General features: G+C 35.4%; 4 protein-coding genes and 1 long non-coding RNA gene across 8 annotated transcripts; 2 read left to right on the top strand and 3 right to left on the bottom strand.

The window, feature by feature from the left end:
• The first annotated feature begins 1960 nt into the window (after positions 1–1960).
• On the top strand, positions 1961–2896 carry LOC133705910 (transcription repressor OFP13-like). The gene has a single exon (XM_062131350.1). It carries the CDS (start codon positions 2152–2154, stop codon positions 2794–2796), a length of 645 nt encoding a protein of 214 aa, XP_061987334.1. The 5' UTR covers positions 1961–2151; the 3' UTR covers positions 2797–2896.
• Positions 2897–5252: 2356 nt separating this feature from the next.
• Positions 5253–6628, bottom strand: LOC133704530 (uncharacterized). Of its 3 annotated transcripts, none has more exons than XR_009844082.1 (2): positions 6448–6628; positions 5253–5992 (listed from the first exon to the last, which is right to left on the bottom strand). It is a non-coding gene; the product is annotated as an uncharacterized LOC133704530 (long non-coding RNA). The 3 variants fall into 3 exon arrangements; XR_009844080.1 differs by having other exon boundaries at positions 5253–5968; XR_009844081.1 differs by having other exon boundaries at positions 5253–5945.
• A 1702-nt stretch (positions 6629–8330) lies between these two features.
• On the top strand, positions 8331–11709 carry LOC133704698 (protein SMAX1-LIKE 3-like). 2 transcript variants are annotated; one of them, XM_062129619.1, is made up of 3 exons: positions 8331–9848; positions 9959–10220; positions 10317–11709. In XM_062129619.1, the coding sequence occupies exons 1-3, from the start codon at positions 8656–8658 to the stop codon at positions 11430–11432; spliced, it is 2571 nt and encodes an 856-aa protein (XP_061985603.1). In that variant the 5' UTR covers positions 8331–8655; the 3' UTR covers positions 11433–11709. The 2 variants fall into 2 exon arrangements, with proteins under 2 accessions (XP_061985603.1, XP_061985602.1); XM_062129618.1 differs by having other exon boundaries at positions 8339–9848; positions 10314–11709.
• Positions 11710–18000: 6291 nt separating this feature from the next.
• On the bottom strand, positions 18001–20391 carry LOC133705405 (uncharacterized). The gene is made up of 7 exons (XM_062130590.1): positions 20180–20391; positions 19970–20060; positions 19425–19508; positions 18966–19005; positions 18677–18748; positions 18472–18581; positions 18001–18391 (listed from the first exon to the last, which is right to left on the bottom strand). Exons 1-7 carry the CDS (start codon positions 20202–20204, stop codon positions 18256–18258), a joined length of 558 nt encoding a protein of 185 aa, XP_061986574.1. The 5' UTR covers positions 20205–20391; the 3' UTR covers positions 18001–18255.
• A 304-nt stretch (positions 20392–20695) lies between these two features.
• On the bottom strand, positions 20696–27419 carry LOC133705404 (exocyst complex component EXO70A1-like). The gene is made up of 12 exons (XM_062130589.1): positions 27054–27419; positions 26341–26436; positions 25636–25841; positions 24764–25006; positions 24232–24370; positions 23948–24160; positions 23209–23414; positions 22638–22838; positions 22448–22547; positions 21893–22008; positions 21642–21788; positions 20696–21129 (listed from the first exon to the last, which is right to left on the bottom strand). The coding sequence occupies exons 1-12, from the start codon at positions 27213–27215 to the stop codon at positions 21012–21014; spliced, it is 1947 nt and encodes a 648-aa protein (XP_061986573.1). The 5' UTR covers positions 27216–27419; the 3' UTR covers positions 20696–21011.
• Between the last annotated feature and the right edge of the window lie 561 nt (positions 27420–27980).

Below are 27980 nucleotides of genomic sequence, written 5' to 3'. Positions count from 1 at the left end.
GTATTGAAAGCCCCACACCATCATGAAAATAATGAAGGAAATATGATATGTATAGACGCTATTTGTGAATATGGTAATACTTATTTTTTTATTTAAAAATATATTAAAATATTTTTTATTTTTTTAAATTATTTTTGATATTAATACATCAAAATAACCTAAAAATATAAAATTAATTAATTTTTAAAAAATACTGCTTCAAACAAGTTTGCAATCATCCCAATAAACATCTAGGCTACTGCAATCATAAAACAAAATAATATTGAAAGCCCCACCCATAAAAAAAAATGTGAAAAAAATTTAAGGATATAAGTTTTTTGTTTTGTTGAAAGGTAATAGTTTTTTTTAAAGTGTTTTTTATTTTTTTCAAAATCATATTTGACAATAGCATATTAAAACAACACAAAAACATAAAAATAATTAATTTTAAACAAAACAAATTAAATTTTAAAAAAATACTGCTTTTAACAAGTTTCCAAACATCCCAATAAAAAATGTGAAAAAAATAAAGTATACAAGATACAGAGGATATTTGTGAGGTCATAACAATTATTTATTAAAATATTTTTTATTTAAAAATGTTTTAAATGATATATTTTTTATTTTTTAAAAGTTATTTTTTTTATTTAAAAATGTTAATCAAATGCAATCTAAGCAACATTATCTAACAACAAAGTACTGTAGGGTTTATTTATTATATTTATTTTTTTATTAATAACATAGAAGTATGGTGCCTCCAAAACGGCCCCAAATAGCAAGCCAATTTAGTTCTGGTCGACTGTACTCTATTCAATTTTTAGGTAATTGAAAGGACAGCCCAAATTTCACTTCCTGGTTTGTGATGTCATTCTTTTTTTATTTTATTTATTTGACATCTCTGTACAATTTTATAGAAGTGTGACAATGAAGAATTACACAAAGTGGCCCGTTTGTCCAAAAAAGGGTCTTTTTTTTTTTTTTAAATGTGTTTTCAGAGCCATTAATTGACAGACAGGTGTAGCGAGTAGGGAAAGAAAATAAAAGGAAATATAGTGCTATTATCCAAGAAATGAGATACCTGAACCGATGTTCCGGGTTAAGGCCTCTAAATTTTGTGAAAAGTAAAGGGAGAAATTGACTTATTCATATGATAAAACCCAATTACCAAATTTATTGATTTTTTTAAAATAAATTTCTTTAACCAGTGTTTTTTTTAGTTTTTTATTAATTTTTTTAAGCTTAAATTATACCGATTTAAATTAACATTTCAAACCCGTAATCTAGAAATTTTCTCCAAAGGAATATAATTATACCTATGATATGGATTCTATCTTTTTAATCTCACAGGTCTGGCCTCATAAATCCATTGGCAAGGTCAAGTGTGCGTCATCCAACCGTTCTTCCTTAAAAAGAGTCACATGAATCTTGCCTCCTATCCCATGATTTATTTTTTCAATTTCCTCATGAAGTTCTTAAATTTCCTAATGTACGTGTCTCTTTCGATTACTTTAATAATCAAAACAGCGTTTTCTAGACCTTTTTTTGTATAATATATGATATCATCATGTGGTCCAAAACGAGAGAACAGCAGAGCTCACTTCCACAATTACGAAACACAGCATGCTCAATTATGTTTCTCATTTAAGTAATTTTTATTCAATCCAGCTTGACTGTTCAAGGGAATCCAAGAACACTCACTTGAATCTAAGCAGGCGCCATGTTCACACATCTTTGCATGCGGTAGTTAGTTTTGACAGAGAAATTGCGGTAACTTGGAAGAGATGTGTTGTGAAAGGGATAGGAAAACTTTAGGGCACAGGAAAATCAACTGATCAAGGCCAAGGGAGCTCCATGTATTAGCAGCTTGTGAGCATAAAATATTAGCTCAACATTATAAAATTCATGCTGACAAAAGCTGTGCTATGTTCAGTTGCTTTGAGGAGGCATTTAATATCATATTCAATTATGGAACCTAGAATTTAATACACTCATGACAGGCCCTACCAGCCCCATTTCCTTCCATCCCCCCCTACTACTCCTCGCCTCTTCTTTAAATATTACCCTCACAACTTCCTCTGATCACATTAATAGCAAACCAAAAAGCAACAGACATTCACAAGCCCTGATAAAACCATTCAAGCTTTCTCTTGCTAGTGTTTGAGATCAAGAAAAATGAAGATCCCTACACTGTTCAAGATCAAAGAAACAAAGCAATCATGGCAAAAATGGCCTTCATGCAAGCACCCCAAAACTCTTTCTTTCAGGGGTGGAGATGACGTGATCAAGACTGTAAACTCAGTTTTCTTTGATCTTTCTGAAAGGGTTGAGACACCAGAGTCTTGGTTCACAAACTCATCAGAAACTACAAGTTTCTCAACGGAGTCGGAGGGCTTTGACGGGGAGTCGTTGGAGGTTGTTGTACGTGGGGTGAGATCAGAAAGGTTGTTTTTTGAGCCTGGAGACACAAACTCAATACTAGAAGAGGCAAAAACAGGAGGGTTTCCATTCAAAGAAAGTGTGGTTCTAGCAATGGAGTCAGAGGATCCATATGTTGATTTTAGAAGGTCAATGGAGGAGATGGTGGAGTCTCATGGACTTAAAGATTGGGATTGTTTAGAGGAGTTGTTGGGGTGGTATTTGAAGGTCAATGGGAAAAAGAATCATGGGTATATAGTTGGGGCATTCGTGGATCTACTTGTTGGGATTGCAGCTGCTTCTTGTTCTGATTCCACTTCCTTTTCTTCTGCTATTTCTTCATTTTCTCCTTCATCCCCTTTATGTTCATTGAAAGGGCATAATGAGATTGATGAGGAATAACAGATGGTATAGTCTTAGCTTCCTTATATCAGTTTTGTGTATATTAGTAGGATTAACGTAAAGCAAAAATGAGAAACAGAGTTTCTTTTTGTTTATATTACTACGATGACTATGAAATCTCTCCCCTTCTTGGAACTGTCAAGAAATATTAGAATATGAAGGTTCTGCGATCTTGTTCTGTGTCTGTGAATATCCAGGTACGTCCAAAGAGAGTCGTTGAAAGAATGTGAGATTATTATTGCAAATGAACCAATGATAACATAATCTAGATGACTAATCGAACGTTTAATACTGACATTATGCACTAGAATGATCTTCCTTCAGAGATGTGCTGCTGCAGAAGCAGCTCATCCTCTGGAATGTCCTCTTAAAAGAAGCCACCTAAATTGGCGTGTCCAACCGACCATAAATCACGACATCAGTCTATGAAAATGGCACTGACATCCAGTGTTCCTATCCTATACTTTCTAGCATTAATAACTCAGCTCCACATGCCATTACACAGTTTCAGCAAGCTAGGAAAATGGCATGCCATGTTGCGGAACAGTGTTGTATGGATATATAAAGCAGATGGGAGTTCTGAGTATCTTTCTTTAACTTGAAAAGGAAGCCATCTTCCCCACAACAGCGCACCTGCCATTGATGGATTATTTAACATCCCATTTTATGCCCAAGTGAAACAAAACTCAGCTCCATGCACCGCAAAACTGCATTACAAATGTCACCTCTTCATCTTCCCAAGAACTTAGTAGCTAAACCTATATACAATGCATTGAGATCATCAACCAGATTTAACCCATGGTATAGCCAGTATGTGAAACAAAAGGCAGGATATTGGTTTCAAAGAAAATATCGAATCATATCCATCACGCATCTTCTTGACTCTAGGGATAGAGAAGGAGGTGAATGGCACGCGTTACAGTCACTCCATTTTTTTTATTCATCAGAAAAGAAAAAAAAAAAAAAAACACAAGGACTTGTCATGGGAATAGATAAAAATGGAAATTACTTTAGATAAAGAAGTTGTGCCCTTGTAAGAGACTAGTCAGATACATCCCGTGGTTTCTCCTTCCACTATTGCAAGGGAAACTGTGAGATTTACCTACATCATCTCATGGCAAATGTAATCTGCAAATCTTGGGTTACCGTCAGGGGAGAACCAGAAATGGGTTGCATTTTCAAAAAGAAGAAAAGTTTCCACTTCGTTGTTTCAATAAAACAGAATCCATTGTAAGAAAACAGAAACCCCGAAATCCTTCGTTAATATTAGACTGGAGAAACCGAACCAGAGAGCCAGAACTGGGTTACATTCTCCAAAAGAAGAAAATTTTCCCGCTGTTGTTTCAACAAACCAGAATCCCTTGCAATAAAAACAAGAACCCCCCAGAGTAAAAGATATGTATAGCAAGCCACGATGGGAAAGGTCAAGATGCAAATAAAGAAAAAGAAGTTAAGCAACGAGTCCAAGAAATCTGTGGAAAGTTTTCAAATGGGATAAACTAAACTCTCTGAAAAGATTTGGAGACCATTCCTTGTATATTATTGAATCAAGAACTTTCAAGACAATTATGAATTCTACTACTCTGCTCGACTTCAGAATTATAGCATGACCCCAAAAATCTCACTTGAAAACACCGAAAGTTGTGGCACAGAAAAAGTAGAGATTTAATTTATACAAAGTAGAAGAAGCCACTAATTAATTGCTGCACTTTGGTAAGAACTGCTGAATTACTATGTCTGCTTCAAGCAAGTTCCATGACAGCATCTAATAAAAAATGAATATCAAAAGAAGGAAATATTGGACTCGGGTTCACTCCAAAAAGGGAAGAGCTTGCAAAGCTAAAGCCCATGTAAGCATCCCCAGATCTGCTGATTCTACTGATATTCAATTAAATCAAATATCATTTTGCATTTTTTGCATGGCAAACCACTCCAAATTCCTCCCTCCCTCCAGTGTTCATAGTCATTAATGATCACCAACTATATGATTGACCTCTAAGGATAGAAACCTCAACATATCAATATGGCAATAACTATATCCTCTGTCCCTGAAAACTTGACTCCTGGCTGATCTGCAATTAACTTCATTCCTGTGATTGTCAGAACTACAGATTTCAGATTTCCCTTTTCAAATTCCCTGTGATGTGAGGCTTCATATAAATTTTCATGTCTTCAATACAATGAACCACCAAATTCCTAAATAAGTAAAAGCAACTTCAGAGTTTAGACCATCTTAAAAACAAGCCAAGAATAAGTTTTATCTCATCTATGGTATTCTGAATCTACGATACATGCAAAGTTCTGTGCCTAATTTATTATAACTAAAAAAAATAAGAGGTAGAGGTCCTGAAAAGAATGGAATAAAAACAGTTAGAGAGATAAAGACACATTCAAAGTTAATCAATCCCTAACATTTTCAGATATGATATATACAAAAGATAAGGACAGAAACTATGTAATGTAGAAGTAATAACAAGACTAGTTCAAAAATATGTCAAGAGGGCAACAATCTGGAATCTATCTACAAGGAAGATAAAAAATCCCAAGAACAAATAATGAAGTTGAATCCAGCCATACACACATAGAGTTCAAAACCTAGTACATATTATAAAACAAACAAGTATTCTGAGAAAAAGGATCTAAATTGACACCCTAACTGAAAAAATTATGCAACATAAATATGCTCTCCTTAACACCAATCACTAATCAGTATGGGAAATCACTTTAAGGAAGCACCTCATTGAATCATCAAGTTCCACATCCAACAACAAGTGCAGAGATCACTGTCCTTTAATGCAAAGTTCCTTGGCACTTACTCAGAGTCTTCTTAAATTTTGATAAAGATATTGTTGCGTTAAGGGAATCCTTCGCTAACATCTAACTGGGACTGATGGATTCCTCCAATGCAAACCATATCTCCTCAGAATTAAAATCCCTTTGGTGATTTATCCACCACATTCTCAAGTGAGCAGCCAAATTGCTCAAACTAATTCACCTTACTGCTGATACCCAGTATTTCACATCCCACATCTCCATCACTTCTGAAATTTGATCCCTTGGACATCAGAGGCAGAATCATGCTGGTGCCACTGCCTCTAGCAGCACCCAGTTTCTTGACCACTCAGTTCATTTTCCACTCTTCAATATGCCTGTCAGTTCCATAAGAAAAAAACTTGCACAAGCAATCAAAAGAGCACTACATTATAAGCAAACCCCATCTTTCCGAACAGTAACACAAGAACTACACAAATAAAAACCGTACAAGCGAAGATAATAACAAATTAGCATTCAAAAACATCACTCTTGAGCAAATATATTTAACAGCATGCATTTTAGGCAGATGCACATCGCTAATTCATACATGTTCATGAACTGATAATATATAGCTTAATATCTCATACTGTTTAAGCCCACAATAGCATTAATTTGTTATCATTTAACGCAGAAAGCAGGTATAATAACACAGCCACAATAGCAAAATTGAATGTAGAAACAAATTCATTAGACAAATAATAAAAAGAAACAAACTTTGACACTAATTCAACCCAAGAGTTCAAACCCATTTTAGCAACTGTGAGTCCAAACAAAATTCAGTAAAAGGACTGTTTTAAGCGAGAGGAAGGCATAGACGTTGAAGACATTAATAAGTACCTGAAGCGGAGTAGCTATGGTTTTGAAATCTGTGAAACGGAGAGAGACAAGATACCGAGATGGGTTTGTGACTTTGTGTCATATACCAGTTATTAGTAAATTATAATTTTTTATCCCTCTTCGATTAATTTTTTCTTAGATTAGTCCCTAAACTTAAAGTTGTGTTTAAAATTCTCTCAAAGATTTCATTTTTATTTCAGTATATGTAGAATGGAATACACATACACATATTTTATACAATACTGGAATATAAAATACGACATGGATTCATCAGAATTATTGAATTATGGCGTCTATCGATTTATGATGCTAATAAATTAATTCCGTCTTCCAACGCTCTAAACTCTTTGCTATTTTAGGATGATTTATTATAATGTTTCTTGAAATACGCAGGAATTCTTCCAAATTCCCTTGACTGTGCAAATACCTGTCGGTTACCTTCCTAAATCATTTCCCCTAATTGTTTAGATTGCGATAAATAAGAGCATCAGGGAGGTCCCTGAGAATGATTTTAAGTTTAGGGGTAAACTGAACTTTCCTTTCTTTTAACGCTCCCCCCAACTGTCACCCGGTTGTCGTTTTAATTTATCTTGGCAGATTATTTGACTCATTGACCGTTTGTCGTTTAATTTCACACCGACACGGACAAGTGTAGTCTTCGTTCCGACGACAAGTCATTAATAATTTTGCACGACTGTTGTGGGGGTTGTTATCCGACTTGTCGCTTGGTTTCATCCTGACATAGGTTCACATGTGGACCGACGTGTCGTTTAGTTTGCATCTTGAGTCCCTTGACCATTCTTCTGTTTTTGCTCATTACAACTTACTGTTACCCTATCCAGTTCTCTCCGGTAAAGGTTTCTGAAACGTTGTTATTCATACAAAATGAAATCGATGAATTACAGGTTAACCTGATCAGGCGAAGGTTTATAACGATGATCAAGAGAAGTGCAAAGTGACACCGCGATATGATGAATATTCTTGTGGCATTTTTTTATGACTGATAACCCGTCCAATGTTGTGAGAGAGAGAGGTAGGATTCCAAACAAGTATCCATGACTGTTCTATAATATAAGCATGAGACTGTAACAACAGTACTTTACAGTCCATCCAGAGAAGAAGATGTAAGAGATTAGCTAATTATTGAGTTGAAAATGGCTACTATAGTCTATAGGGTCATGGGCTAAGCGAATAGGAATCTATCTACCCAATAATTAGTTAGGCACAACAATGATCAAGATGGATTCCAAGACAAAAGAAAAAACACTCAATGCACAGCATGTATTATGAATTTGATGGCAAGAAAATATGAAGAAAACTTGATTTGAAATAAAGGTCCTCAAAGCCAACTTTATGGGCAAGAAGGAGAGGAGGGGATCGAGGGAAAGAATGTCTTTGGCATAGATTTCATGCAATCTGCTGTTGTTTTGCTTTGTTTTTTTCTAAAGTTTGTGGCATCCATAACTCAAATCATCAAAGTCATTATTATTCCTCTTCTTTTAGAATAGAGCAGAATAAAGCACTGCTAACCCAGTTCCCAGTTCCCAATTCCCTTCTTCAAACAGACAGGCAGTCCTCTCTTCTTTTCCTCACCTCCTTGGTATCGGTGGATTTGCCCTTCCTTTTCTTTGCCCTTTCTCTTTTTCTCTTTCCTTTTTTTCATAATCTACTTTTGAGCTTATTCTGAAGCTGCTAGTACATAACTCATCAGTCATTTTATATGCCATCAACAGAGTGATTATTCCATTCATGGCCCTTAAAGCTTAGTGCTTTGCAAGATGTTAGCGTAATTTATAACTCCTCCCACAATATAGAGAGACACCAACTTTATTTATTTTTATTTATCCACTAACCTTTATATGATGAGAGAAAGAGAAAGTCGGATATCACATGCAAACCACTTTCACATACAAAGACTAGAATTTGCCTCACCAGCAAGTAAAGCACAATCCCATATCACATAATTAATATCTACACATACCACCTCTTCAATATAAACCAGCCAGATTGCTGCTTTCTCATATTAATTAGTAGCTTGTCTTATAGTTTACCGAAACAACTCCTTGCTTCTACTTCTCCAGCTATCCAGTATCCACACATGCAGCCAAAACCTCTCTAAGTGATCATCTAGTTTTCCTTCACCTAGCTAGATACCCTTGAGATTTTGTATCATTATACAAGTGAGTGAACATTTAAAACTGCAGAAAGATGAGAGCAGGAATTTGCAGTGTACAGCAGACTCTTACACCTGAGGCTGTAAGTTTAGTCAAACAAGCAGTTAGTCTTGCTAGGCGGCGAGGCCATGCTCAAGTCACTCCTCTTCATGTAGCAAGTACTATGCTTGCTTCCTCTACTGGTCTTCTTAGAAGGGCTTGCCTTCAAGCCCACTCTCATCCTCTTCAATGCAAGGCTCTGGAGCTTTGCTTCAATGTGGCACTTAATCGCCTTCCTGCATCTACTTCTAGTGCCTTGTTAGGGCCTCACTCTTCCTACCCTTCCCTCTCCAATGCCTTGGTTGCAGCCTTTAAGCGAGCCCAGGCTCACCAACGGCGAGGCTCCATCGAAAACCAGCAACAGCCCATTTTAGCCTTGAAAATTGAGATAGAACAACTCATAATCTCTATCCTAGATGATCCTAGTGTCAGTAGAGTCATGAGGGAGGCTGGTTTTTCTAGTACTCAAGTGAAAAACAAAGTAGAACAAGCTGTTTCTTTGGAGATCTGTCCTCAAAGTTCTGTTACTGTTAGTAGCCAATCTAAAGAAATCACCAAACCTCAAGTTCTTAGTGCTAGCGTGCCTCAGCCTTTACCTCTTAGTCAGTTTGGAATCATACATGGAAAGCCATTAGATCAAGTAAGGAATGATGATGTAATGAGTGTCTTGAACGCATTGGTGAGAAAAAAGAGAAACACTGTCATAACAGGAGAGTGTCTGGCTACTGCTGAGAGTGTAGTTAGGGGAGTGATGGACAAGTTCGAGAGAGGAGAGGCTTCTGGGGATTTGAGGTCTGTGAGGTTCGTAAGCCTTCCTCTCTTCTCTTTAAGAAGTCTTTCCAAAGAGAAGCTTGAACAGAAGCTTGTGGAGCTTAGGTGCATTGTGAAAAGTTATATGACTAATGGGGTGGTTTTATATTTGGGTGATCTAAAATGGATTTCTGATTTTTGGTCAAGTTATGGTGAGCAAAGGAGAAGCTACTACTGCACTGTAGATCACATAATCATGGAGATCAAAACATTAGTTCATGGATTCAGTGAAACGGGAAGGTTGTGGCTTATGGGGATTGCAACTTTCCAAACTTACATGAAGTGTAAAGCAGGCCACCCTTCTCTAGAGACTATGTGGGAACTTTATCCTGTAACAATTCCAATTGGGAGCCTCAGCTTAAGTCTCAAACTTGATAGGCAAGTCCTTACATTTTAATACAAGTGCTATTTCAAGCTCACTTGCCTATCCTTTTTCCTCGACATGCCTGTCACCAGTATTAACTTTTTTGTTCTTTACTTTCTTTCAGTGATTCACAATCTCATCAGTCCAGAAGCAAGGTATCTATGAATGGGTCCAGTAATTGGCCACTGCTTGAACGTGCAGTAGATAACCACTCAACATGCTGGACAGATAACTCTGTCAAATTCAATAGAGAATCTCAAAGCCTAGCAGGTAGGATCCAAAACAAGGAATCCACTACTGGCATTACTATTTCCACCGGCTCAAGCTTGCCCTTATGGCTCCAGCGATGCAAGGAAGAGACTGAAAGAAACACCACCAATGACAAGGTGCTTATTTTATCTGAACTTAAGTTTGTTACAGATCTTGGCTTCGATGCTTGATAGAAACATTAACACTCCTTGCAATTGTAACTTCTTCAGCAGGAATATCTAAGCAATAAAGGGAGCTTGCTTTTTGGTTCAGTCCACAAACAGTCCTCCTATCCTGAGAAAACCATCAAATTTGCTTCGTCACCTCCTTCGCCGAATTCAGTCTCCTCGCATGAACGCAACACCGACTCACAGCAGACACATCTAAGTTGGCCAGTGATTTTTGAACATAAACAGCTTGAGAAAGAGAACCAGATTTGGATTTCAGAATGCAGCAATGAAGGTTATGAAAGCAGTCTGAGAAATGGTCCTAAACCTGACCTTTTGTCAAATCCTAACTCTAGCCCAAATTCAGCTTCTTCAAGTGAGGCAATGGATGATATGGAAGGCGTTCAAAGCTTTAAAGAGTTCAATGACTACAACTTGAAGAATCTACGTAATGGCTTGGAGAAAAAGGTTCCATGGCAAAAGGATATCATTCCTGAAATTGCAACCACCATCCTTGAGTGCAGATCTGGAATGAGGAAAAGGAAGGGGAAGTTGAATCACATAGAAAACAAAGCAGAAACATGGCTGTTTTTCTTAGGTGTTGATTTTGAAGGCAAAGAGAACATTGCAAGGGAGCTAGCTAGACTAGTTTTTGGCTCTCAAAGCAACTTTGTCTCAATCGGTTTAAGCAATTTCTCATCATCAAGAGCTGATTCTACCGAAGAATCCAAAAAAAAGAGAGCAAGAGATGAATTGGGTTGCAGCTATCTTGAGAGACTTGGCCTAGCATTGAATGAGAACCCTCATCGTGTGTTCTTCATGGAAGATGTGGATGGAGTTGATAACTGTTCTCAAAAGGGTATCAAACAAGCAATTGAAAATGGAAGTGTAACACTTCCTGATGGTGAAAAAGTTCCTCTTAAAGATGCCATTATTGTTTTCAGTTGTGAAAGCTTCAGTTCAGTGTCCAGAGCGTGTTCACCTCCAAGAAGGCAAAAAACCAGGGACCATGGAGACAAGGAAGATGAGGGTGGCATGGAGGATAAAAGTCCTGTTCTTTCACTTGACTTAAATATTTCCTTTGAAGGTGATAATGGAGATGAATATTCACTTGCAGAAAATGGAATCTTAGAATCTGTGGATAGACAGGTTATTTTCAAAATTCAAGAGTTGATGAGATAGGAGGGGCCGTAATCTGTTAGATTTCTATATGGAAGGACTTTCTTCTTTCTTTCCTTCTTTTTTGTTTTTTTTTTGTTTTTGTGAATTTATGTGGGGAGAGAAATTAAACTAAGGGGAAAAAAGAAAATTTCTTTTCTGATCTTATATGGAGGGGGGAGCTGACAGGATTTAGGCACTTCGCTAAGTAGGGCTCTGCTGTATATTTATCTGTTTTTCTTTCTTAACTTGCTGTAACATGTAATAGATTACTGCATTTTGAATCATAGTTTTTCTCTAAGATTTCATTTCTTTTTCCAAGTTAGACAATCTTACATGCAAAAGGTCATCCCAAGTTGCCATACTACACTTTAAATTGCAACAATGATATATAAACATGGTGATTAAGATCCATCTTGCGGTAGGCGACTTGGCCAGTATTGAAATTGTTGAAAACCAAAAGTTCAGAGATTCATAACTTCAATGGTCATGCAAAAGATTGGCCACTCTGGAAGGGAAACCATTGAGAGAAAATCCTCCATAACGAATTATAAAAGGTGAACACTGAGCTTTTTCCTTAGTGGGCAAGTGTTCACATCATTACTATTTGTTTGGTTGGTTTATATGTATTAAGACCTAACATTGGTAGTCTCACCTGCCACTGCCAGGCATGCGACCCGGGGCGACCACCAGATTAGTCGGGGCAACCCGTATACTGGGGCTGGCAACCAAAAAAAAAAAAAAAAAGACCTAACATTATAGCCTTTGAAAAGTATATATGAGGAGGGGATTAATTGATCAGCAACCAAAAAGAGGATCAGCATAAAAACAAGAAGAAACAAGAAGCATCTAAATCGTTAGACCAAAAAGAAGTTTCCACTTTAGAATCACAAAAAGGAAGATCATCTTTATATGACTTTTAAAATAGGAGCCATAAACATAAGGGGAAACACGTTTGAAGAAATTTGCAGGTACATTGGCTACACACATATATATATGCTAGTGATTAATTAATATGTTATACCTGAAGTACAGATATGGGACCTCGCCAGCTCCTCGCCATTCAAAATATTCATCCATGAGTTTATTCTGCTAAATATCTTTCATGCTATATGTAGCAACTAGTAACTAGCTTGAAATGAGTGGTCCAAGCCACCCTATCTGCCATCAGGTGGTATAAGCACTAAAAGAGGAGGGATAGGTTTAGATTAATTTTGCTGCTTGTTGTTCATATAAATTAAAGATTTGTATCATTTTGTAAACAAAAAGAGGAATGAGTTTCATCTTTCAGAAAGTTTTATACCTTCCTCTACTCATAAGAAACCGAAGGACTAACAAATGATAAGGCTCTTTGTACCTTCACTGAGGATCTTAGCATGAGTACTGCTCTTTACAACGAAACCACAAAAAGTAGTAAACCAAGGCTTTATATCCGGTTCTTTTGTATGCTCTAAAACACAAGATCAAATGAAGCAAGCAATGGCTTATCTGCTAAATGTGATACCTGCTTTACTCATCCCCAACTGTCATTTTCTAACTTGAGCAGCACAAAAGAAGAAAGGAAAAGAAAGAATACCTAACAAAAAGATGATAAAAATTTTATATTATCTCTTGCACTGAGTGTTTATTCAAAAAGTTTAGTAAACTTCACAGCATTATGATAATAACCCAGTTGACACCAATCCTAATCCACCAGCGGCCCCATAAATTTATAAGGACTACTCCACTAAGTTGATGGTATTAATGGGTAGCATTTGTCACTTGAAGAAATGACCTCGAGCTCTGTTCCCATTAAGGATAAATGATTAAAAGACTTGAGAAAGAAGTCATAGGAATGGATGATAGCAAATTCCATGAATTATTGAATTAGTTTTTAACCAAGGAGTCTTAGTTCTGGGATGGTATCGAATTCCATGAAAAACTTGTGTGGCTTGCCGGGACATTGTCCTGTACATCTATGACCATCACCTACGGCTTCATACACATCATAATTCCTCATCCTTTTTCTCTTGAATCTTTGTAATTCTTTGAAGAAACATATTTAGACATGTTTTTGTTGCACCTGTCATTTATGCGCACTTACAATATTTAACAATATATCATGCCCTAGAAGACTTTTGAGAACTATAACAGACATCTTTCAGAAAATGTTGATTTTTTGGTCTGTTCTCTTCCTGAGGAGATGACTCTTTTTCTTGCATGTTCTACTCGACTTTTTCGTCTTCTTGGACATGCACCCTTAATCTACTGTTATTCATGTTTATCCGACACGCAGAAAACATTCTCTTAGACAAAATATATAGTCAGATGATCATGATCAGTTCAAACTTAGTCAAACGTGTTCCAAATGTTTTCCATGCTCACCTTTAGTCCACTTCAGTGGCTGCCGCAATTCAAACCAGCAGCTGTTGCTTGGTTTAGTAGCAGAATCCTTTGGCATTTGCAGCATCTAGCTAGATACCCATTTAAGCACAAATCTAATTAAATATTGATGATTTTTTACCAAGACGTGATATTCTTCAGGGTCGCAAGCTATGTATCGGTAATCAACAGCTAGCAGTAAGAACTATAAAGTTCAACATGCATTTAGGTCTTGATCATTGTATCACTAATCAGAAGGTTGTTACTAGCTTGTCTTATATATGTTTCATGATATGATGAGGTGGGGCAGGGATGCATGTTCTTAATTGATTTCATGCTTTATTGCTTCAAGTTTGAACTTCTAATTAGGTTGTTGTACTGTGAAAGCCTGTATCATTGACACAAAATAATGGCCAAATGGTTCTTTTATTTGGTGAGATGAATTATACTAGCCGTTATCCTGATATACTCTTAGAGCAAGAACTGAAAATCATTAATTACAACTGATAAAAAGGAATGGGAAAAGGAAATACCAAAAGCAGGAACCCACTAGTTGTATTCTTTTTAGGGGTCGTTAGGGCATAAAGTATTCAAAATGCACACTTTTCAAAGGCATTACTACGATCACATCTTTTATCTTTCATTGCGATAGTAGTGTCTCAGTTTCCACACCTCAAACTTTTGATTTGAGGGAGAGAGTGGAGGCCTTAGCCAAAAAAGAATGGCATGGAGACAAAGTTTCCACACTACACTTTTGCAGTCTTTGGAAAAAGAAAGCCAGCCAGCCAGCTAGCTAGAATGGCTGTTCTTATATAAGGTCGCCATCTACACAAAGCTCCTTCTTTTAAATACATGATAATTTTTACATGAAAGTAAGGGAATTCTCGGATCTGAAACTCCAATAATAAGTGTATAATTGAACTCCGACAAAGAAAAAGCTTTATCATAGAATCATCTACCTTTCACTCTCTCCTATCTGCAGCTATACCTGAAGAACACTAGTCTTGGATCCTTCAATCATCATTCTCGAATGATAATGGGCACACAGAGAGAGACTAGGCTTATTGTGGGGCACTGTAGGTATAAATACATCTCAAAGGCAAAGTAGCATGAAAGACCAGTCAAAAAGAGGCTCCGGCGTGAAATTTAACAAGAGAATGCATGTTGATATTGTATATTCGATATGTTTTTGCTTTCAATCATTGTTAGATCTTGTCTTAATTTGAGCGTCTTTGGAAGACATGTAGAGATCCTCATATCACATCATAGCTTTTTATGAATATTATAAATAATCATATGTTAATTCTTCCTCAAAACAAATTGCTATCAAGTAAATATTCACCTTTCCATCCTTCAATGAGGAAACAAACAGATCCCATATGGCTCATCTCATTTCACTATTCTAGTTTTAAGATAACTCCTTTTTGTTTAATTTCTGTACATGAATTTATTAGTCTTTTGGATTATCTAAAATCTGAAGCTTTAATTAAATATTTTTGCCTAATGAATTGTAGATTTAATCCTGGTCCGTGTGCTTGATAATCTCAACACGAGATTCAACCATATCAGGAGTAATCCAAAGAACAGCCACAAATAGCAAGGCATGTGCATGTTATCCAAAGGGAAAAATTAAAGAGCAGAAATTAATGGTCAGGAAAAAACACATCTACGACCGTCTAGCACTAGCACATCGAGATTCGACAAAAAGAAAAACAATTGGAAATGACAATCAAGGTCAAAGTTCCTCTCTTCTGCGCACAAGACATGATGAGAGAATTTGACAGGAAGATTGTTGATGGTTTTGGTTAAAAGTACACATCCAATGACTTTAACCATCTTAACTAGTAATATGATGAGAGGTTAATTACCAACAAGCTTGTAGCTCAATGGTGCTCCGGCAAAGTTCCAGGATTAGGTCTGGAGCTTGAGTCTCACATTTTCTGTCGATCTTTTGCTAGTATCAAAACAAAATCATGAAAGGTTAGTTATGTCACCTGCAAAGATAATCTTGTCACCTATATATTTCTAGTAAGCTGCAATCAATGTGGTAAGCAAGCATCATAACTTCCTCCCGCACTCTTCTTTTTTTCCTTCTCTGTTATTATGGCTTCCTATATAGTCCTGTTATGATTCGAAGACAAGTAAGCTACCGTTTGGCTAATTTGTTTCAATGTAAAACCTAGGGAAAAAGCCAGTGTTTTTGCTTAAAAAATCCATATCCCTGATCATCGAGAAAATTATAATGCCCATGTCTAAATTCAAGCTCAAATTAACTCAAACTCAACCTAAATTAACCTAAGTATAATGAAAAGTTGTAAGAAAATTGTTTTTTTCTTCTAATTTTTGTAGCTATCGTGACCCTCCTCTCATCAGACTAAAAATTTCAGTTTTTGATCTTGAATTTTGAGTTTAAAATATGAAAGTAAGAAGTAAGTGTTTTTCCCTTTCATGTTACTTTAGATTATGATTTGTTTATGAAAGAATTAATAAAGAGATTAGGTTTTATAAAGATTTGAAGTTTATGTTCTTAAGATTGATTCATGATTATTATGGATTTAATGTTAAGTGATTGATTTTGAGTGTCTTGTTAGAAATAAAGATTTATGAATTGATTTGTTTAATTGATTTATTATGGGTTAAGAAATTTATTTCAACTTTGCTGGAAAATCTGGACAAAGTGATCTTGAGGTTGAAGATGACAAAATTTTATTTTGGTCCTTGATTTATACAAATTACAGTTTAGTCCCTAAACTTTGAAAAATTATAGTTTGACCCTGAAATGTATTTTGAAATTCTGGGCAGTATTCCTATGATTTTAAGGATGATGAACCTCATTTTGATAATCGATTTGTATAATTTTTAGTTTTGTCCCTTCATTTTGGAGATTTACAATTTAATCCCTGAACTTTAAAAAAATACAATTTGGTTCCTGGAAATTAAATTCAGATTCGGGACACAATTGAGGATAGATTATGGGTGAAATTTCAGTATATTTATGTATTTCTAACATTTACAGTTTGGTCATCCAATTCTGGTAAAATTATGTTTTGGTCCTTGATTTCTAAAAATTATCATTTTAGTCCCTAAACTTAAGAGACTAAACCCAGTTTTCTTTTATGCATTGGAGTATTTTATTTTTATTTTTTTAAGTTGTTTTTAGTATATTTTGCATATTTGTTGTAGGTACTTCTAACAATCTTTAATATGATTTCGGGTTTTTCATTTAATATTCTTTTTACTTCTATATTTTCTGGGTAAGTAAGGTAATCTTTAATATGCATGTAGTATAAATAAATATGTATGTTGATTATATGATGAGTATAACTAGTTAATTTCTTAAATATTTATATTTGTTACTTTATTTTTCTAATACTCATCTATTTTTTAATTTGCACTCATATTCTGTTTAACTAAATTCTATTCGATATGATATACATTACTTTGATAATTATGTGAATATCTATTATGCCTTGATATAGGGCTTGTCAATAATTACATGCTAACATATAATAGTTAATTTATGTGCACATAGTATTCTGTATACCTAACTCGTGAGAAAGGCATCAACCTATAACAACTGATCCTCTCATGGTGGTCACATTCAGGTGTCATCTCTGACATGTATGCCACTACTCTATAATAATATGCCTAGTATATACATGTATATCAAGATAAATTGACTTGCAAACTATTAATATCTAAAATGTATATTAATTATTATTCTCTTATTGAGTTGGTTAAATTCATCTCTTATTTTTTATTTTATTTCAAATACTTAATTTCTGTTAGCAGGTGGACTTTATTGAGTGTTCATGATTCTTCAGTTTTGGACTGTATGCCTAGCTTGTACAAGGCTTTTTTTTTTGTTTTAATTCGATGTTTTAGATGTTCCAATATTATTCTATTTTAATTAAGTTTGAATTTTGACAATATAATGAGTATTATATGTTTTTGTTTTTGTTTTAATTACTTATAAGAAGTTTTGAACTATTATTTGATTTTAATAGTTTTGAATAACAAAATATTTTGGAAGATTATGAAATACTATGTATTTTTAAATAACTTGTTCTTTTAATATGTCTGTTCTATGAGTTAACGTATATATTACAATGTCCTTATATATAACATCGTTCCTGTGTTGTCGACCATGAACTCGGGATCCAGTTCGTTAAAAAATGCTGACTTCATTTACAGTCATCACATGCATTGCATTATAAAATGAAATATAGAGTTGTATGTAAAGCTGCTGGAGATTATATATACAATACTCGAATACAAACTTGTTTTTGCTGATTATTGCTTGTAATGCTAATTTAAAGCAGAACCAATAACACAGATTTAATACAAGCTCAATAGTGACTTGGCTAAATACTCGTATAGCAATAATATGGCTTGCTGACATGATTAAGCAAGAAATACATAAAAACATGAACACAAGTTTAGCAGAAGAAAAACACGATGTATCTGTTTGATTGTAAGAGTAACTTTACGTGGAGGGGTCCTTTCCGAATCCCATCAAAGAATGAGCTGCAAGCATTGATCCTCGGCGAAGTGTTTCCATTAAGTGGCCAACCAGAGGAAACCTGATTGTTTCTCTGTTTCCAATTGGCTTCTTGTACCACCTGTACAAAGTAACACTGAATTTAACATGAGCATAAGTCGCAATTATGGATAATTCTGCATAGGTATCTGTAGAGCATACCAATCTTCACGGCGAACTACCTTCCCATCCTCGATGTATAGCTTAATGAGTGATATCAAATCTATATTTCTTCCAAGGAACTTATAGTGCTGTTTGCTGTCAATTAATATCTGAAGCAAATGTATCATGTAAAGCTTCAAATTTCTATTCCAATAGCCAAACCTGGAAAAAATCATGAAGAGTGATTGCAAAATAAGTTCTGAACCTCCTGCTTTCCTGCTGACAATATTGTTTTTTCTTTCACACTGTATTCAACGATTCCTGATTCACTAAAGACCTGAAAAACAATTACAATTTTTTTTTTCAATTTATTACATGACTCAACACAATGTATATGCCTCTCGTAGTTTAGACATAATGATAAGATCAAAATCCAAGAGGGAGAAAGAGTTTAGAAAATCATAGTGTATGATTAGAAAAATCAGAAAAATAAATTCAAATTAATTTGATATTTACAAAGAAGAAGATTATTACTGATACAGAAAATATAGCACCTTAGAAATTGAATAGAAAGTTGATTCGATCTGCTTCACCCTGTGGGATCATAAAATCAGCAGAAGAAGAAAATGCAAAGGCATTCATTCCCACAACATTTCTCTGGTTAAAACAAGCAACAAACTAATGATTCTGATCAATAAACTAGGGGTGATTTATTGGAAAATTGCATGGAGGTTTAGCAACAAATTCTCCATTTGAAGATGACCAAATAGGGATCAATGGAAAAGGAAAAATCTGCTCACTGCATAAAATGATCAATGTTCACTTCCTACAGAAGGCTGATAATTTTGAGAAGCTCCAACAAACTACATCTGAACTCATTATTACCACCAAACTCTGCTTATCGATCCGGTTTCATGACTGCAAACAGTTCTCTGTGATGCAAAGTGTTTAAAGTTCTAAGAATCAAAAAGTCTATGTTTCACTTCACTAGTAAAACTACAAGATTTGCATACCCATGAGCACACATGAGCGGATCTTCAAAAGAAGCATTTGGAGCATAGATTTCAAAATCTTGAGGCGTGGCACGAGACCCATATCTGAAACAATCAATGAAAGAACTTTGATGAACATTTTGAAATGATTGATAAAGAGTCTTGAACAATAACATAATTTTACATCGTATGAACTTCCATCGTCATGGAAAACAGTAATTTCCCTTCCATTCTACTCCCATTTAACCACCACTAATGTATAGAACGCATATAAATTTCTTGCCATTGAAACAAAACAAAGCCTAATTTCCATTCCTACCTTCAATGGAGTCCAGATTGCATAAGATTGTAAGTAAACATACACTATAACCTTTACAGATGCTCAATTGCTATGGAAATAAACTTCAGAACAATATCTTTACTGATCAAAATGGTAATCGAAAAAACTTCGATAATTTTTTCTACATTTGGTGTACAATCATAGTCTCTAACAAAACACAACTTTATCTAACCAAAATAGCATTCTAACACAGAATTAAAAGCAAAGAAAAGAAAAGAAAACTCACAAGTTGAGAATGTGAGGGATTGTATCTTCAGAAAGAGGTTTTCTTGGCTTGTACTCACATGCTCCCTTTCTACAACATTCCCTTGTCTCATCTTCAAAACCCACAAATATTTTTTAAAGCGAATGATCAGCAATCATCAAGAAACATTCGTCACCAAAACCAAATCAAACTAGAAAAAAGATTCAGCAAGAAAATTTTACATTTACGTACCCTTTTGCGAGATATTATTATCCATCCTAATTTTCTAGGAAACCAAACAAGAATCGGTTATAGAAAGAGTGGGAAAGTGAGGACAGACTTTTCTTTCAATAAGAACCAGAGAACACCAAACAACCATCAAGTAACGGAGTAACAGAGTAACGGTATTTCAAGAATATCGGTAGTGGCTAAGTTTGTTTTCCACGTGGCAAAACCTGGTCCATCTGTCCTTTTCTATTTTGGCGGCAGGTTGAACTTTTCTTGGAAGGAAGGAGGGTGTTTGGACTGGACTAGATGCTCTATTGATATGCCGAATAGAGAAACAACAACGAATGTTACCAAACAATTTAGGGCTTCCTTTTACTCCTATGTCCATTTATGATATGGCTTGGGCTTGAAACTCTCAGTTTGTATAATATAAAATTTCTCAAATCATACTATGTTTCAACCCAATTCGGTTTTTTATTTTTATTTTTTTTGTAAAGTGAAAAAAGATAATGAGCTTGCCGGAGAAAAAAGATAATGCACTAGCAGCAATGGTGATTCTGTATACTATCCATCACCACAATAAATTCTACATAATTGGGAAATGGGAAAAAGCCGCTCTATTTCATCAATACAATGGCCATCTTGGCCACTAGCACAAGCTAGGGCAAAAATAGACCTTATTTCTCTTAAAATCAAATAGAAAGAATACATTTATTCACAGCCTTTACAAATGGTACATTGATAACACCATATGATGCACAAAAGGCAGTAGTGCCACTATGACAACGTGTGAAGGACAAGTGCATTGCGTGTCCTACCGGAGCATGAGGTCACTAATCCAAGTGAGTGTCAAGCTTTACCGCCTGGGTTCATTCAAGGTCTTCCCCTCAAAAAATTCCCCCAGCATTCTTTCCAGATCCTCAGCTGTGTACCTAATGAACTTCTGAGGATTCTTCCCACTCTCAACCAGAGGCCTGCAACAAAATGGTGGAAATGATATAAATTAGAGATCCACGATACAATGGAAAGTGGGGGTTTCGCACAATCTTTGGTGTAGTGGCAGCACCGGCACCGAGATATTATAACATTCAGAATTGAAAAGGGGAAGCCATAATCAAGGTAGTTTGGAGCCAGAAACTGAAATGAGCTTCCAAACAGAAGGGAAAACAAAGACACAAAAAATAACATTTCCTGGCCCCTCATCACCCACAAATGAGCGTGACCAGTAGAAAATCTGAACATTAAAAAGACCAAACCAAACAACCAATTCAGATTGGTTCTGTTCAGTTTTCAGGTACCCAAATTCAAGTTGACATCCTAATATACATATATCAATATTTTCAGACCAAGTTAACTTGTGCATGTACTTCGTTCTTCTCTTGCATTTAAGAAGCATATTATAAAAGATGGATATGTTTCTTCAAATCTACAAGAATATCAAGAAGCATATGTATCTGTGTTGCAAGCATAACAGGACAAAACATACCCAAAGCGTTTTATAAAGGATCTGTAGGCAGGCAACAAGACTTCAGCGACAGCAAGTCTTAGTGACTCTCGCAACTCAGTGTCAGGAACAGTCCACTGAGATTGTTTTTGGTGAAGCTCCTCAAATTGGATATTGAAAGTCTTGAATCTGATCACATAACACACTTCTCCACCCAGGTCAGAAAAGCTTGTGAATATGGAAATGAAAAGAATATAAGGTTGTTTCAAGAAGAAAAGTAAATTGATATTGACCTGTCTTTGATCAACCCTCTTGAGGCTCCACTGCCACTTCCTCCCTCACCAGATACAGCAGAACCTCCTCCCACAGATGAGGAGGTTAGGCCTTGCGTGGAGAGACATTGAAGTATCTGAAAATCCATGGTTTAGTAACACCAAAACCCAGTTACTTTACTCTATAGGTCTTTTCATTGTATGAATAGAACTTAATAAATAGAAGGCAAGCTCTCTCAACAAATCTATTTTTCTTTCTCGTAAGAAAATATACACACATCTTTGTTCCATCTTTGACAAAAGTTCCATTGTGATAAACTTTTCTTTCATATGCCTTGGTTATTATGATGTTATGCCAACTGCCTGTACCTATGTCTTCTCGTTATATTTCTTTTATGTTGAAATCATCTTGACTAGCAAACACATTTTTTCTTGTAGATCTGGCACCCTGAGGACATTTTTTGTCTTTAACTACCTCAATTGTCTAAACTATCAAGACTATACGATATCAACAAAAACTAATTGAGAGTTTGGCTGTTGTCAGGCAGTTCATTTAATTGGCAAACAGAACAATACCTTTGACCAGGCATTCCTTTTGTATTGATTTGCATGCTGCTGCACAACCCTTCTATGCCTTTGAACCCAATCATCCCCTAATAAGTCCTTGGCTTCTGATCTGAAAACAAAAAATTATGCACTGAAACTTGCCTACAAGCAGAGCTAGTAAACTTTAAAGAGCTCTCAGAATACATAATTCATGACAAACCTGCGCACAGATCTGACCATGTAGTGAATATTGTTCATGAGAAATAAGTGAGTCAGAGCTGGATCTCTGTACTGCTTAGATTTCCCATCCAGATTGGTTTGAAGAGCCTGCATTATCTGCATTGTTATAGTTGCTAACTGTGAACTTGTTTCGCCACTGCTTTCAAATTCTTGGAAGAGTTGCTTCAAGGTTGATTGATAGCTGCAGAGGTTGAATACACAGTTTTCAGGGTAATAATGTGAACATATCTGATGTTAAATCCAGCAGCATGGGGACAATTTATTAAAAAAGAAACAATAAAAAAAAAGGTTAGAAGTGTTTTTGAGAATAAAATATGTTTGCTCAACGTCAATAGCTGAGCAAAGAATATTTTGTTTGATCACATATTTTGTTTGATCACATATTTTGTTTGATCACTGGAAAAAAAAAACAATATGGAGGCCTAGTCAGTCATTATTGTGACTGCATCATATAGCTTCAAGTTAAAAAACGATACAGCACTAAAAGTGAACAAGCAGAACCAGCTAAATGAAGAAACTAGAAGATCAAAATAATGGTCAGCAGAACTTACTCAAAGAGAAATTTCACGTAGTTAATCACATAACTTGTCAAGGGATGAACAGTCCCATCAAGAACAGCAGTTTTTGTGGCATCTTTTTCAACTGCTTCTTCAAAATCACCAAAGGTTTCTTGAGCTGTCTGGGCAAGCCTTTTTGTCAAACCAAATGTGGATTCCCTGATTTCATTGCAAGCTTTACCACCAAAAACTGCCTCAATCTGCAAAAGAATTTGTAGTCGATAAAAATCATGTCGTATATTTACAATACTGCATGTTTCTCAAAATATTCATTGCCCTGATTGCAACTCATGCATTAACACCTATTCTGGCATCTAAGGCAAATGTGGAATGTATCATATATCTTAAAATTTTTGCATCCACAAAATTATCATGAATCAGTAGCATATATAGATCAAATTGGGGTCAGATGCAGATGTGTGTTTAGGTGTTTGATTCAATTATACTAAAAACCTACCACATGAAAAGCCTGGGAAAATAAGGATCTAAACTTTAGTAACAGTGAAAATAAACTTTCATTTTCCTTCAGCAAAGTAAGAGCAAAGTAAGAATAGGAGTCAAACTTGGTCCACAGAAAGGAGGGGAGTAGAGAAAGAAAGAACTAATATACGATTGAAGTTTGATGCAATTTCTGCTAGACATAATGGTTTCTTATTTCATTCATGCAAAATAGAACAAAGTTACAGGAAGTAAACATATCACATTCTTGGAACATATGTAGCATAAACCATACCTCTGAATGTAGTTCTCGCATTATCTCATACATGTCCAGAAGTACAAATAACTTCTCAGGTGACCTTTTGCTTCTGGCAATTGCATCCCCGAAACTAAGAAGCATGGAGACGCTACTAGCAGTACATTCAGCAAAACATTGATCAAGGAGAGTATCAAACCCTTCAAATATTTGATCACAGACTCTTCGTTCTCCAACAAACAGGACCTTGACCTGCTCAAAACATATTTAGATACTAGGAAGTACAACATACAAACAATCATGCAAGTCCACAAAGTCCTTACAGCAATGCGCATGAAATGAATCCAATTCCCAATCTTGGCCTCCAAGACCTCCCATTGCATCTTTTGAACATCCTCTTTGCTCAGCTTTTCAACGCCCAACTTGCGAAGGCTTTCATCCATGACTGAAGATCGGGTATCCCTGAAAGAAAACAAAAAAGTGGTCAATTTGATACGGTGTCTTCCTATTTAAACTATCGAGCCAAATCATGTTGCTAAATGCATTAAATGCTAGCTGACATTGACAAGGCTGGCTTGGGTATCATGCAGTGCCACAGAATCATAGAAAGATTGTAATTTTCTATAGTTTGCATCTCTTCAGCTAGGTGAAATTAGAAGCTCTTCCAGTTAGATTTCAAGCAGACTACTCTTTAAAGTGGTAAGAAAACACTAATGTCATACTAAAGCTTTGTAAAATTGACTTAGCTGGAGCAAGCAACTAATGGATGGATACATATCTCATGGAGGTCAGAGCAGCTCAGAGTGCAAATAATATTCCATGTCACATAACTCATCGAAAGACAAAGCTCTTTACCTGTATATTCTAAGTAATTGTTGTTGGTTCCCAGCTTGAACCATTTGTTGGGCTAAATCATGCAACAAAGGTAAAATCCTTGGAGGTATGAGTGTAAGATGTTTGAAGCCACCAGTTTCCGAAGCACCATTTTGGTGCTCATGATGATGATTCCTGCCACTAGAAAGGTTTCCAGGTGATTCTGAGGATGGTCGCAATGATTCAGGGAGGCACTCAAAGAGACGATCAGGTTCCACGGGTTTGCTGGAATTTAGAAAAAATAAATGAATAACCTGGTGAGATGAACAAACCTAAGTTGCATGACCAGATAAAGTGCATCCATAGGTCATTACCAACCACATCCTATCCTGAATTGCTAGAGATATTAATATCAATTATACACTATATATAAATGTCTTAAACAAAATAAAAAGATGATGATTGTTCATAAGAAGTAAACAGAATTCATCTTGAATGTTGTCTAATGAAATGAATGCGATCCTTCAGAAATAATTAAATTATGTGGTCACAAAAAAGAGTGACAATAGATTGCACAGCAAATACCCCCAGAACTTATTCTATCTGACATCAGATATCCCCAAATGTTAATCTATACAGGCTTATCATAAGCCAGTAAAACTTAAGAACATGCAAGCTTGTTGGCTGTGAGATGAGCAAGCTGGAGCAAGCAATGTCTCATGGAACCAGCTTTCTTTCCAACATCATAAGGAGTACATTACCACAGATAACTACCAGTTGACACATAGAGGAATATTAAATATCATCAGTGCAAAATAGAAGCACCAGTTGGTAAAAAAGGCAGAAGAATTAGCAATACACCAGTTAAAGTACCAAGCATGCAATGTGAAAAGCATCAATTTGACAAAACATACCTGTACGATGCCAACAACTGCTTAAACTCGTCCTCTAACTTTGAAATAGCCTTAGCAAGTAAGCTATTTGCATTATTGAGAACTGCATCACTACTCTTGAAGCCTTTGTTGCCGCTAAAGAAATGAATGTTGCTTCTTAACTGATCAATTGCTTCTAGGTAACTTTCTAGGTCCTCATGTGGTCCCTTAAGTATTTTAGCCTCTGCCTACATATTGAAGTGATAATGATATCAACAATCACAAGCAGGAAATGTGCATCCAACGAGTGAAAGATTTCTAAACATCAAACACTATACATCATCAAGGAAAAGGTAGATCTTGAGAAAATGGAAATTAAATAGGACATAAAATCAGTTAAGGCATCAAGTTTGAGCCTTGAGAAATTAAAAAAGTAAAGACAGCAACAACAAAAAAACAAACCTACGAGCATGACAATGGGAAATGTTAGAACAGCGCCAAAATCTATTTTGCCAACTAAAAAAGTCCTAGAATTCTATTTTTTGAGACGCAACACCTTAGTCTAGCAATTGAACAGATATGCACAGAAACTCTTTGATCAAGCTAATCTTGAGGGTGAGTAAGGTATAGGCATAAGCAAGCATAATGAAACATGGAAACAGGAAAAGGAAATACATTAGCAATTTAAGAGTAGTGATTTAAAAATAAAGCAGGGAAGCAAAAATTTTGGTAATTGATGAAACCAACCTGCCGAGAAGCATCAAACTGTGTCAATATAACCTCTGCAGCCTTTAATGTCTTGTCAATATTCTCATGAGCTTTCCTGATCGCATGTGTTCTAATCTACGAAAATTCAGATTAAGCAAAGCTAAATTCAATAAAAACAATCAGTATAATTTAATGGTCTCTAAAAACCAGTCAATCCATCCATCTAGGGTCCTTCAACAGTGATCATTTTAATACTCAAGATCCAAATCCCTTCAACTAAAAAGCAAATCATAAATCAATACCAAACAAGAATAACAAGTCAGTTCAATTACAAGTCATCTTAAACACTAGCACCAGGATCCAATCAAGCAAGCACAAATCAAACTAAATACTAGCAACCAGGATCCAATCAAGAATCTTATAACTTTCTCATCATCACCCAACTAATCATTTATCTCATCCGGGTTCTTCAACCAACGATCAAAAACACCCCAAATTCTAATCTTTCAGCTTTCCTCGATTTTCTCATAAACCAAAAAACAAACAATAAATCAACATCAGACAACAAGTACAGGCCAATGCAATTGCAAAATAAACTAAGCACTAACATCTAGGATCAATTATCTCGTCTGGGTTCTTCAGTTTATCATCAAAAGACCCCAAAGTCCCAATCTTTTCCCTCACTTTCTCAAGAACCAAACAAAAACCCATCCAGAAAATCACAAAAAAAGTAGAATCCCCTATCTACTCACCTGAGTTGGACGCATAGCAGTCTCGAGAACTGAAAGACGACTATCAAAAGATCCCAGAATTGAAACAACACTATCAGTAATAGTTTGGCTTTTCTGAAGTGCTTCTTTCATCTTTGCTGCTCTTTCACCAAGTGAATCCATGCCTGACACTGCCACAACCATCTTTTCTTCTTTTTTTAGAAGAAAATACAGAAGCCCCAGAAAGAAAATTATAGAAAGAACCCAAAAAGATGAGTTCTTGCTGAGACTTGAATTAATGGAGAAGATATGGGACCAGAGCTGACCGACCAGGGCAGTGCCAGTTTTTTTCTGAAGAATTTTCTTGTCTTTTGTTTTTGGTAGGTCTTTGACTTTGACGGGTTGTACACTTTGGTCTTCCGATAACCTTGATCTTCTTTATTCAGTAACTAACCGTGTCATACTAATGGTTATTTTTTTATCATCTTAAAAAAAAATAGATGTAAAAAAAAAACATCACCCATAAAAAATAATAACAATATCGTTATTTATATATTTTTTTAGTTGTATTTATTTTTTAAATTGATATAAAAAATAATTAATAAGTTCTCGGAAAAAATATTTTTATAGGATATTTATGGTTAAAATTAAAATGATGACAAAAATAAATGGTGTGCTAATTTGGTTAAAAAGAGATAATTGGTGTGAAGCTTAGTTTGGAATTAGATGGAAACACAGTAATTTTATTATAATGGATTTGTTTGGTGGTTAGATAAGTGTATTATATTTTTTAATTTTTTAGAATCAAATACTAAAATTATAATATAGAGTAATCTTATTTATACATTGCGAATGTAGTATATAATACAATATCTGCATGGTATAAATATGATGAGTCCTAAAATCTAAGACATTTAAGAATAAGGTTGATATATTGGATAATTATTTAATCTTTTAGTTCAAGTAATC

This window comes from Populus nigra, chromosome 10 (genome assembly GCF_951802175.1).
Source record: "Populus nigra chromosome 10, ddPopNigr1.1, whole genome shotgun sequence".
NCBI lineage: Eukaryota > Viridiplantae > Streptophyta > Magnoliopsida > Malpighiales > Salicaceae > Populus > Populus nigra.
Note: the sequence above shows the minus strand (reverse complement) of the source record. Positions and strands in the feature narration are given on the sequence as shown.